Source organism: Panthera onca, chromosome C2 (genome assembly GCF_046562875.1).
Source record: "Panthera onca isolate mPanOnc1 chromosome C2, mPanOnc1 haplotype 2, whole genome shotgun sequence".
In the NCBI taxonomy this organism is placed as follows: Eukaryota; Metazoa; Chordata; class Mammalia; order Carnivora; family Felidae; genus Panthera; species Panthera onca.
The window spans coordinates 67,271,142-67,283,814 of NC_138347.1; the positions used below are offsets into that span (position 1 = coordinate 67,271,142).

General features: G+C 42.3%; 1 protein-coding gene across 5 annotated transcripts in view; it reads right to left on the reverse strand.

Annotated features, from left to right (window-relative positions):
- Nucleotides 1–844: 844 nt before the first annotated feature.
- Nucleotides 845–12,673, reverse strand: part of GOLGB1 (golgin B1) — a 90,220-nt gene continuing 78,391 nt past the window's right edge. For 3 of the 5 annotated variants that reach the window (XM_060639846.3, XM_060639848.3, XM_060639847.3), the window contains 7 exons: nt 11,797–11,962; nt 11,458–11,595; nt 5,720–5,863; nt 4,849–4,946; nt 4,239–4,373; nt 2,530–2,635; nt 845–2,247 (listed from right to left, as the gene is read on the reverse strand). In XM_060639846.3, coding sequence (XP_060495829.3) covers nt 2,113–2,247; nt 2,530–2,635; nt 4,239–4,373; nt 4,849–4,946; nt 5,720–5,863; nt 11,458–11,595; nt 11,797–11,962 — 922 coding nt within the window. In that variant the 3' untranslated portion in view covers nt 845–2,112. Of the gene's footprint in view, nt 2,248–2,529; nt 2,636–4,238; nt 4,374–4,848; nt 4,947–5,719; nt 5,864–11,457; nt 11,596–11,796; nt 11,963–12,673 lie in introns of those variants that run through there. The other 2 variants (XM_060639849.3, XR_009612328.3) reach the window with 2 other exon arrangements.

Below are 12,673 nucleotides of genomic sequence, written 5' to 3' on the forward strand. Positions count from 1 at the left end.
ATCCCACGAACCATAGGATTATGACCCGAGCCGAAATCAAGAACCGGTCACTTAACTGACTGAGCCACCCAGGTTGCCCCCAAGTTCATTTCTAATGAGACAGTGAGATGGAGCACACAAATAAATAGCATGGACTTTCAAGCCATAAAATCTTGGTTTGATTCACTCATTGTACTTTAATAAAGTAAGTTAGCTTTTCCTAAGCAGCAACTTAATATAAAAATAACATAGTAGGGGTGCCTGGGTGGCTCTGTTGATTAAGCGTCTGACTTCAGTTCAGATCATGATCTCACGGTTTAGGAGTTTGGGCCCCACATAGGGCTTCATGCTAACAGCATACAGCCTGCTTGGGATTCTCTCTCTCCCTCTGTGCTCCTCCCCTACTCTCTTTCAAAATAAATAAACTTAAAAACCAGTAACATAGTAATGTTTATTCTGCTATACCCTCTTAGATTTCTCTTCCCCCAACTCCCATTCATAGGGATCCTTAAGGGCCTAATATTTTCACTATACCCCAGATAAGTATTCTCTCAGGCCCAGGCATGAGCTGCATGAATCTCAGGCCCTAAGGCGCAGTTTGTTTGGTTCAACACTAGAATGAATTTCCTCACTCCGCTTCATCACCCTGGAGTCTAGAGGCTAAGGCCAGAATGACACATGCAGCCATTACTGATGCTGGCCAAGGAGAAGGAAGCCTAAACAGGTAGAGCTTACTACCCCTGAATCCACTCCTGGCTGCCCAACCCTCTGTCTCCTATCTACCCTTCCTTGCCCAGCATGCAAGCACATGTACATAAGCACCTGTGTCTACATACATTCATACACATGTACACACCACCACCAGTTTTGATTCTGAAAATAATTTTATTATTTTACAATTGTTCAGGAAAGTTCCTGGGTTGCCATGACCAAGATTTGGTCACCAAAGAACAAAGGATCACAGCAGATCAATCAGTCCACCAGTTTTCTCTCTTCTTTGGGTGGTGAGAGCAGGCAGGGAACACATCATGTGCATAATGAGAAACTAACCAGCAGGTAAGGGTGGGGGAAGGGGAGGCAAGGAACAGGCACAAATGGAATTCAATCCTGGCTGCCATTCTCAGGCTTAGACTTAGATATCTTGTCTTCTCTATATTCGCCCTCCACTTTCCTCAGCTCTGTTACCACAGAGGGCAGATGACTATGGGCTGAGAAACAGGGCTAACTATCACCAACAGCAGAGTAGCTTCGTACAACCAGAGGCTAGGAGTGGTCATCAGACCAGTCAGATCTCCCTGGTGGGAGTCAATGCCTCACCTAGGATTAGCTCCTAGTATACTGCTTTAGGGTCTACACTCAAGGCATATCCAGACAACATCGGAATGACAAGAATCTGATCTCCCCTGTCTATAGCCAATTCTTCCTTTCAATGAAAGGAAAGGCACGAGCCATTTAATACCTCAGTATGTGATCAAGGGCACACACATAGGATTCTATCCCTATAGTCCAGGACCTCAAATCTAACTCCAGTTATGTCTGAACAACCAGGGAAGGAGTCAGTGTCCTACCCTGTGATTGGTCAACTGAAACCCTGGGGAGTTCTTCAGTTCCCACCCTATTTTGCAAGAGACCTAACCAGCTATTCTATGAGATACTGTTCCCCAAAACTTTGTTTATGGCAGGTCCACCTTCCCTCTGAAGCAGGAGAAAATATAAGGTAACTGAGGGAAAGAAAGTATCAATCAAAATGATACTAGACTTCAGATTATTAGGTTTATTACAACCATCTTCTAAGCTGAAAGACATTCCTCATCATCCTTCACAGGACCACAAAAAATCAGGGCCCTGCAAAATCTGAACAAATACCGGGTTCAACAACCGACTGTGGGGCCTCCTCAGATTATGCAGGAAGTGTTCCGACCCCGGGCAGGAGAAGAAAGCAGACCCGCTGGTCCCTGCAGCTCTGCCCTGGGCTGACATCCACCTCTGTTTGTGCAGGCACTTTCTGTGGAGAGTTGGAGAGAAGACCTGTAAGTGGGAAGACTGTTCCACTAGCAAAATTGATGGTTTGGATGTTAGAGATGAGGGAATTCCAAGTTCTGAGGGGAGTAGTCACAAAGGTGAGAACTCAGTTTATAGATGGCCTGTGAAACACAGAATGAGTAGGACGTGAACCATCAGAAAGTAGATGGCTGCTAGCAGTGGCACTCGGGTCCGGGAATGACAGAGTGAACGCAGGACCCGCTTCCATCCAGCACCACTCCGGGTCTGAAAGAAAAATTGGAAAGTCAGAGAGGTTTGCCCTACAGGGATATGTCCCTTTCCCTTCTCCCAACATTGCAGGAAAGAGGTATCCTGAGAGAAAGCTCCTTCAGGGTCACTTGGCCAACTCCACTAGGTTCCTCTAACCTTCCATACCCTTCTAGTCTTAGATTCATCAGGTACTCAGTGCCTGGACTTCCACCTTCCTTTTCCTTGACTCCTTGCCCTCAATGCAGCCAGCCCTGTCTGATAGCTTAGTACCCTCTCCTTAGTTTCTCCCCTTCTTACCCTTCGACAGCTGCTGCTTGTAAGATCTATCAACAGTGCCTGTTCCTGAGTGCCACAGGAGCCAATGATAGGAGACCGCGCAGAGTCCCATTCACTGTGCTCCAACCTGTGTTGAGGGAAAAAAAGAGACATGGCTTGGTTGTAGCACAAGCAGCTGATGAGGTGAAGTCTTCCCAGCCATCCTGCTGTGTGATGTAGCACGACAGACTGGCAGCAAAGGCTGCTACTATAGTTCCTGTCCCTACACAAGCAGTGTGTGTGCAGGCAGATCGGTTTCTTTCAGCAGCAGTTAACGGTGAGGATAACTACCAGGAATTAATAATTGCCTACTATGTATCAGATGCTGGACTGGGTGCTGTACATATATTTAATCCTCAGGTTAGAGGTTGGTGTTACTATCTTCAAACTAATGTTGTCTTGTCCATGGTGGCACAGCCAGTAACAGGTCAAGCCAGAATTCAAAACCCAGGTTTGTCTCTAAACCTCACGTCTGTTTTTTGTTTATTTTTTTTTCCAATACACCAGAGAAACTCATTAAATTGTTTTTTCATTTACCAAAGGCTAATTAGGCAAAAGCATCCAAGGAAGATTTTTGTGAGGTTCTTAGAATTAAACTGAACTGCCAGCCTCTACTGCTTCTTCATTTTTTGCTGATTTAATACTGGCACTTCTCTATGTAATGAAGAAGCTGCCTTTTTCCATTCAATGGTTTCTCAAAAAACATCAACTGCATCAAAGGGGCTGCAGTAACATAGCACATTTGAACAAATATTTGCCTATAGGTATGCACTTTTTAATCATGGTGGGGAGGATGGAACTCTCCACTCTTCCATATGAAGGGATGTCCATTAGTCTAACACTCCTGGCCTCTCATTGCAGGTCACCGAATTTTCTCCTGGAAAGAAAGAATATTTTAATCTGATTTGTGAGTTTGGAAGGAGAAACTGAATGAGTACAGTCTAGCTCCATCATGCCAGTTTTCCTCTGAGAGTCAGGCTGACTGCACAGTACACCTTCTGTGTCTGTTCCTCCAGATGATAAGCTTTTCAGGGACAGCCCTGACCTGGAACAGCAAAGTCTGGCACTATGCAGGTCAGTATGTCAACTTCTGTAGGCTAGGCCGAGGAAAAATGAAATGTTTGTAAATATTGGTGAACCAAACAGCATTGGCTGCTTTTAAATAACAAGTCCACTGGGGGTGCGTGGGTGGCTCAGTTTGTTAAGCGTCCAACTCTTGATTTCAACTCAGGTCATGATCTCATGGTTTGTGGGTTCGGGGCCCCGCATTGGGCTCCATGCTGGCAGTGCAGAGCCTGCTTGGGATTCTCTCTCTCCCTCTCTCTGCTCCTCTCCCACTCACTCACTCTTTCTCAAAATAAATTTCTTTAAAAAGAAATAACAAGTGCGCTTAGTTCCACATACACTGCACAGTACATGTGAAAGAAGCTCTAACATGGCAGAGTGTGGGGCCTAGGCGGGCTGCACTTGATCAGCTGCCTACATCTGCATTCTGCATCAGGGCCGAAGAGGACACTGTGGAAGGGCTAAGCTTAGACTAACGTAGCTTATCTTGACCCCAAACTTCACTGCAGCACCCATCTCAAGATGGGATTAGATCCTAATTATTCCCAAGTCTGGCCACTGAAGTGTACCCAGTGTAATCAGAAAGGATGAGAAGTGAACAGAGGTTATCTCCCTCAGTCCTTTACCGCCGGATCTGCTCCTCAGCCACAGAAAGGGCAGTCTCAGCAGCCACTCTTTGGTCTCGTTCTTCTTCCAGCAGCTTCCGCAATTCGCTCATCTCTTGTTTAGTGTTGCACAACTGCTGCTGGGCTTCAGAAAAGCTTCAAAATAAAAGGACATCAAACAGCATCAGTAGGTGCAGAACATAGTTGCTGACACAAGGGATTCAAAGCCTTCGTAAGATTATAAAGCAGGAAAATGTATAGACGTTTATACAAACAAAAAATAGGAAGGGGAAAAGATTTTTTTAAAAAAAGAACATTTTAAAAGTGTAGCTGTTGAAATAAGTTGCAGAGAATGCCTTAGAGATTTTAGAGATTGACTGCATATCTTTCATTTGAATACCACAGGATTAGTGGTGTGTGTGTGTGCGCGCGCAGGTGTGCTCCCATTGCCTGACAAACTTTCAACTTTACAAATTTGTTATTATAGTTGGTACAATTTAATCCTCACACCAATCCGGTGAGGCTGATAAGAAGTCATATTAAACCCATACTCTGGGCTCCAGTTCCATCTAGATGACTGTCCATTTCTGTACACTAGTGTGTGCACCAGGGTTGAGGGCTGCTCCCCTACCTGAGCTGTGGCTCCCTCAGTTCCTCAGGATCACTCTTCCTGTGAGCTCCATTCTTTTCCTGGGGAGCTCCTGGAGCAACATCTATATTCAGTGGCCCCTAGAAGAAGAATAAGTTTAGTAATTCAGAGATGAAAGCACTTAAGAAACCGCTTGGGCAAAATGAGAACTCACTGAACACCAGAGAGAATGAGACACCCTGGAGAAAAACACTCCTCTTGTCGTTCTCTTCAAGTACAGAGTCAGAAGTGAGAATCTTCTGCTCTAAGAGATTAATCTCCTACCTGAAACTCTTGATTAGATTTTCTCCCAGATAATCATTTTTTAATCTCTCTTCTTAAAATTTTAAAGGCTTACCGCTGAAATCTGCTTTTTTTCTAGTGGAGGCTCATGGATTTTCCAAAAGCTACTCTGATCCTTCCGTTGTTCGACTACTCGCAAACCTCCTCCTTCCCTGTCCTATTCATCTCCATGCTAATTCTCACTACCTCCCAGCTTCAACAGTACACACCGCTAGGCTGTGTCACCAGCCCCACCTATTTTGTTTCTCAGGGCCAAATCTTCCTACAGCTTTCTTATTTCTTGAAGCCAAATCCACAGTCTTAGTGACAGAGTTAAAGCCTCAGTCATCAGTTTCCCACTCACTTTTTGATTTCTCTCCCACCATCTCACTGATCTTTGTCCTTCTAATCCCTTCACTCTTTAATTTTTCTAGGCCTTATTCCCATCTCAGCGAATGCTCTCCTCTCTTCCATCACACCTAATTAATCTTTAGCCTGAGGCACCAGCCTCTCCCATGCTGCTCTTTATGCTTTCCCATTCGCACTCAATTTTGTAACCCTTTTCCCAGCCTCTCGCCGCCTTCCAGCTCACCGCTTGCAGCTCCTGGACCTGCTTCTCCAAGACTGCGCAGTGATTAAAAAGGTCAGTGTAGTGCTGCTGGTTCTCACGAAGACTCTGACTGGTATCACTGAGCTGTATTGAAAGGGTATTTTTCTCTTCGAGTAGTTGAGAGAACTGCAACAGTGGAGAGGGGAAGGACTGTTTCACAAGAAGCAGTGCTTAGGAAGACTCTTGGAGTTTCAAGGATCTAATTTTTTTTAATCCAAGACCTTTATTTCAATAATAGTAACAAGAGCATTGTGTGTTCCTTCAAACTGAGAAAACTCAGAATTTTTCAACTGAAAAAGGAAAATAATTCTGGAGAAGTGGTAGGAAACTATTTGTGGTGCCTAGTACATTGACTGGGAAACCAGAAAGCAGAAACCCACAAGCAATCTGATAGTACAAACTATTGCAGGTATGTAAAGGAGAAAGATAGCAGGTTGGGTCCAAGATGAAATAACTCACAAATGACTATAATCCTTAAAAGTCGATAAGAGATAGAGCTGTCACCTAAAAATTCACACAACCACAGTACTGGGCAGATTCTTCAATGCTGCAGAGAGTTACAAGTTGTCAAGAAGGTAGAAAAAGAAATTATCATGGGTGGTAGGTGGGAGACACAGAAGAAATCCTAAATTTCTATGTACATGTAAGAAACTATACTGGGAGCACAGACTCTCACAGGTGGAAATATTTCAGTCACTCAAAGCAGGACCTTCCTTTACTACCTAAGAGGTAGTTATTCAGTCTTTCCTTGAACATGTCCAGTGTCAGGGGTGCTCACCACCTGACAGAGCAGCCCACGTCAGTTTTTACCAGGTCAAAAACCAGAAAATTATTTTTTCTATTGAATGAAAAATTTACCCATTGTAGCTCCTACGATGACTTGAATTCAATCCCCTGGAACTACAATTCTAATTCCTCACTTGCAGGCTTGTCAGGTTTCAAGTTTTAGTTATGATTAATACCCAGAAATATTAACAATCAGAGATACTTCTTCAAAGTCCCTGCTATAGGACTGTATGCATTATGCGAAGGGAAACCAGTGTACCTGGACACATGTTCAATCTTTCCCTGAGTATTCCTTTTGTAATTATTCTGAGTTAGTACTTGTGTGAAAAAGCGGACTCAATGTTCAAAGAGAAGATAAATTCTTCTAGAGATACTCTGGCTGGATGGGAAGGACATTTGATACTCACAGAAAACTAGAATAAGAAATCCACATGGTATAACAAAAATATTTGCATAGCCAAAATAAAAATCACAACAAATAACCTTACCTCTGAAAAGCAAGTTTACAAAGTAATTTTTATTTTTTTTTATTTTCTATTTTATTTTTCATCTATTTAATTTAAATTTAATTTTTTTAATGTCTATTTATTTTTTGAGAGACAGAGCACAAAGGGGGCAGGGGCAGAGAGAGAGGCAGACACAGAATCCGAAGTAGGCCCCAGGCTCCAAGCTGTCAGCACAGAGCCCAATGTAGGGCCTAAACCCAGGAACCATGAGATCATGACCTGAGCCAAAGTCGGACACTCAACTGACTGAGTCACCCAGGCACCCCGACAAAGTACTTTTTAAAGTATCATCTGATTTGAGAGAGGTAGAGGAATGATTTCTGTCCCCGTTCATAAATAACAAACAAGAGACGATCAGTGACATGCCCAACAACATGTAGCTAATAGATGACAGACCAGGACTCAAGTATGGTTCTTGATTCCAAGTCTAAGGTCTCCCTACTACATGATGGCATCCCATCTGCGGGTTCAGCGAGGGAAGTGAACCAGGTTATGGTTTTTTGGGGGGAGTACGACAAGTGAGCAAAGAAAAGGATATAAACGTTTGAGAAGCAATACTAATTTGAAGACAGGGGTAGACATGACTACTGGGTACAATGATAACTACTGGGTTCTGAGACAGAGTATTATAGTCTCCTAACAAACAAAAATTAATTTTCCTGGCAACAGTGAACAGCTCAAACTGTACAAAAACAAACAAACAAACAAACAAACACCTCTCAATATTGAAAAATACAACACTTTATTTTTCCTTCACAAATCTGAAGGAGAAAACTTCGATTTGTAAAACTCACTGGAAGCAAAACCCCTCTTCACTGAAAAAGTCTAATTGCTTATTAGCCAGCCATCCTCATATAAAGCACTTTTCCTAATGTTTGCATTATTCTTTCTAGAATTAGACACAGATCCCTATAGCTCAGGTATTGACAAACTTTGTTCCAGGGTCTACTGCCTTTTTTTGTAAATAAGGTTTTATTGGAACATGACCACTCTATTTATGTGCCACCTGCGGCTGCTTTTGTGACACAACTGCAGAGCTGAATAGTGGTAACAGAGACGGCATAGCCTACAGACCTAAAGTATTTACCATCTGGGCCTTGACAGAATTTGCTGACCTCTGTTCTAGCTCATAAGCTATTGTACTTCATCATATCTATACTTATAAAAACAGATGCAGGAGGGAATGATCTAGACTACATTATACCAATAATCATTCCTCTCATGTTTTTAAGTTTGTATTATATACAAACATCCAACCATGCTGGCAGAATTATATACATAAAGTCTGAGCATCCATGGAAAGAATTAGGGCAGTGGCTTGGAGAGCAGCCATTCTACGCTGACAGCCCATCTACTGTGCTCCATCCTAGGGCCCAAGAAGAAATTCTCCTAGGTAGCTGGGACCCATCTAGAGTGAGGCTCTAAACTCATCAGATAATATGCTCCATGAGGGACTACTGTGTATCCTAACATACGGCCAGGCCCATAGAAGGCAAATAATAGTTATTTGCTTGATGAATGAATGAATGACACTAGGGACAGAGATACTTTACAGTTGATTTCTAAAGGAAGTACTCTTTCTCACCCAGAATGATAGTGACTCAAAGTAGTGCTTCTCATTCTTTAAGTGGTAGATGAAGTATATCTCAATAAAGTTGTTAAAGAAAGCATAACTGTGATTATGACCCAGAACCAGTACATAAATATATATAATTGAAGCTAAAGTTTCCCAAAACAAGATATGTTCTTTATTATATATATTACATAATACATACATATTTCCAATCTTTTTTACTGTGTTTTTTTACAAAACACTATTTGCACTGCTTCTAATAGCCCTAAACTGGAAAAACCCAAAAGTCCTTTAAACAGCAGAACAGAGAAACCATGGTATAAGCCTACAATGCAATACTGTACAGTATGAGAAGGAAAAATCACACTATATACAACAGGATGAATCTCACAAAATAAATGAAGCAACATAAGAGAGAAGATATGATTCCATGCACCTGTAGTTCTAAGAAGGGGGTGGTCATGAACAGAAAAGGACACAAGGGATTTCTAGGGTTCTGGTATGTTCTGATTGTTGATCTGGGTGCTGGCTATACAGGTGTCTTCACCTTGTGAAAATATGCCATGTTGAATTTATGGTTTGTATGCTTTTTTGTATCTTTACTCAATAAAACATTAACATTAGGGGCGCCTGGGTGGCTCAGTTGGTTGAGCATCAGACTTCAGCTCAGGTCATGATCTTTTGGTTAGGGAGTTCAAGCCCTGCACTGGGCTAGCTGTTGTCAGCATGGAGCCTGCTTCGGATCCTCTGTCCCTCTCTCTGCCCCTCCCCCGTGTGCGCTCGCGCGCTCTCTCTCTCTCTCTCTCTCTCTCTCTCAAAAATAAACATTAAAAAAAAGTTTACATTAAAAATTTTTTAGTTGCTACCCACTAAAATGACCTCATCATTTACTAATAGCCCTGAATCGCAGTTTAAAATACTGTCCTAGAAAGACAAATGCTCAAAGTGATTTAGAGTGATTTTCAGGGCAGCAAATGTAACAAGGCTGAGATGGAATCTAGTTTATGGAAAAAAGGGGAACTGGATAGGAGCTGCTCTGGAGCCCCCTTGAAAACACCCAGACAGGGGCACCTGGGTGGCTCAGTCAGTTGAACATCTGACTTTTGACTTCAGCTCAGGTCATGGTTCGTGAGTTTGAGCCCTGCATCGAGCTCTGCACTGACAGTGTGGAGCCTGCTTGGGTTTCTGTCTCTCCCTCGCTCCCTCTCTCTCTGCCCCTCTACCACTGCCCCCTGCAAAATAAATAAATTTAATAAACTTACTTTATAAGAAAAAATAACCACTCCCAGACAATTACCCCAATAAAAGCCCTATAGTTTTATTCATTTGGATCAACAAACCTATTTTTTAAAATGCAAATTTGTCTGCCAAAGTTAATAGCATTATCAGCATCTGATACTTTGATGTCAATTAGTTGAATTTAACATTTAATAACTACCTTCTACATAAGCTAGGTACTGTGCTTTTCCACATACTATTATCATATTTATCTCAGAATGACCTCCTCCTAACACTTTAGGTAAATTACTTAATACCTCTGGGCCTTAGTTTCCTCATCTATAATACAGCTTACCAATCTTTACCATTTTTGGATCATAGATCCCTTGGTGAACTGATGAGTTCTCATGATGAGAAACTCACACACACACACACACCATTTTGTATATACTTTTTGGACATTCACAGCTTTCCTCAAAGCCAATCTTTGTACTCTACAGTCTAAATGACCTCTTAAATCCCTTCTAGTTCTAACATAAACTACCTAGCTGGGTTCCTCTGAAGAAGTCAGAACTAGGGAGTTGCCACCAGAGAATATTTGAAGTCAGAAAGCAACAGGAATATAATGATTCATAAGAAGGTGGGGAAGGAGAGGTAGGTGAAGGAGGAAGAAAAGCCAGAGAATGAATGAGGAGAGAAGACACAGATGTAAAAAGGCTTCCAAGAATAATTTTCTTCCAAGAATAATCTTGCCTTGGCGAGGGGTACCTGGGTGGCTCGGTCAATTGGGCGTCCAACTTCAGCTCAGGTCATGATCTCACAGTTCGTGGGTTCTAGCCCCGCGTCAGGCTCTGTGCTGACAGCTCGGAGCCTGGAGCCTGCTTCAGATTCTGTGTCTCCCTCTCTCTCTCTGCCCCTCCCCTGTTCATGCTCTGTCTCATTCTCTTTCAAAACTGAATAAACGTTAAAAAAAACATTTAAAAAAAAAAAAAAAATCTTGCCTTGGCGAGATTGGCTCTAGGGACCAGATGGCAAAGTGGCTCTTCCCTACAGAAATACATCCTATCTACTCCAGCATGCTTCCTTAGAGTGTCTAGAATGGCATGGCTGGGGTTTGGGGGAAAATCTGGCTTCTTTAGTTCCAGAATGTTAGACACCAGTGAAGAAGCCTACAAATAGAGTGGAACAAAGAGCAGCCCTCTCACCTCTATCCCTGCTATCTAATCACATCTGAAAAGCTTCCTCCTGGAGACATTTTCCTGTTGCACATTGATGGGAAACAGAGAGGAAGGTGTTGGAGGATTTGTGGGGAGTTACCTCAATATTACTAACAAGGGATACAGATGGGGAGAGAATGCTGGGGAATAAGCCTTCCTAAAAGAGTTGGATTTTTTTTTTTTTTATTCTTATTGAATAGATTTCACCAATCATTCCCAAGGACACTCCAAGGATGAGGAAGTGGATATGGTCCCGTATCTGTGCTTTGCGGGGAGCAACCCAGGCTCCAAGAAAGGTAAATCTTCTGCGCCCTAAGATATGCTATAGCTAAAACCCAGGCTTAATCAGTTCCTACTTACGACCTTGCTTCTGGTCATGGAAATAAGAAATTGAATTTTAGTCTAGTAGGAAACACTTACCTTACTGTTTAGTTGCTGAATTCTCAATTCCTTTTGGTGAATTTCCTTTAAGCTGTCATTGAGCTGAGTCCTAAGAAGTTCTGTCTCATAAACTAGATTTTGTGATCCATCTAGGGATGCCAATGTCTCTGGGGATGCCTGCCAGGATACAAACACTGATGAAATTCCCTCCCAATGCTGTTCATGCTTAATTCCTTCCCTCAGTAAATTCTGTCCACTTCATAGGAGGTCACAAGACAGCTTGTCCAAGAGTGGTAGATGGGCACTTGGCTTGCAGGAAGCTGATTCTTCCTGGGTGGTGGTTATCTCTAAGTAGCAATCAGCACTGAAATTACTCACCTGTCTTTGGTACTGTACTTTGAGGGCCTCAGTATGGGAGGAAGGAGATCTCAATTCCCTTATAAGATTCTGCAGATGACTGAGCTGCTGATCTTTATCTGAGATAGCCATAAGGTACTGTTCCTTCATTCTCTTCTCCTGGGCTTCCCAGGAGCTCTTCTCCACCCTACAAAACACATGAAATGATCATAGGTAAAAAATACTTGTGAGACAAGGATGAATAATTACATATTCAAAACAGTAGCATGGGCTGTAGAGATGTAGTAAATATGTAACCAATTGAAATTTATATTATAAATTGAACTGTACAGCAAGATGATGAAGCTGAACTAATAAAATAATTTCAACTGGCAAGACCAAGGATGATTTTATAGAAAAACATTCCAGGTTCCAGGAACATACTGAACAAAAGGCACAAAAATGAACACACACACACACACACACACACACACACACGCACTGAATTTGGAAGTGGAGTAGCATGTAAAGTGGATAGGGTAGGAAATGAGGATGGAGAAGTGAGGTTGGATCATGTGGGGCACTGAGTGCATGCTAAATAAAGCTTACTTTATAAGCAATGGGAAACTACTGTAACTCTTCGGAAAGGTAGTGCCAGATGCAGTCTAATGTTATAGTGACAAAAATACAACTGTAGAGTCTTGTAGGAACTGGGTTCAAATGCTGGCTCTGTCATAAACTAGGCATCAGACCCTGAGTAAAGTTTCTTAATCTCTCTGAGTTTCACTGGTGAAATGGGAATACATATCTATTCCTGAAGATTATTCTGAGGATTGAATGAGACACTGTATGCCATGCACCAGACACAGAGCCTGCCACATCATAATCGCCCAACAAATATGAGCTGCTGATATTTTTA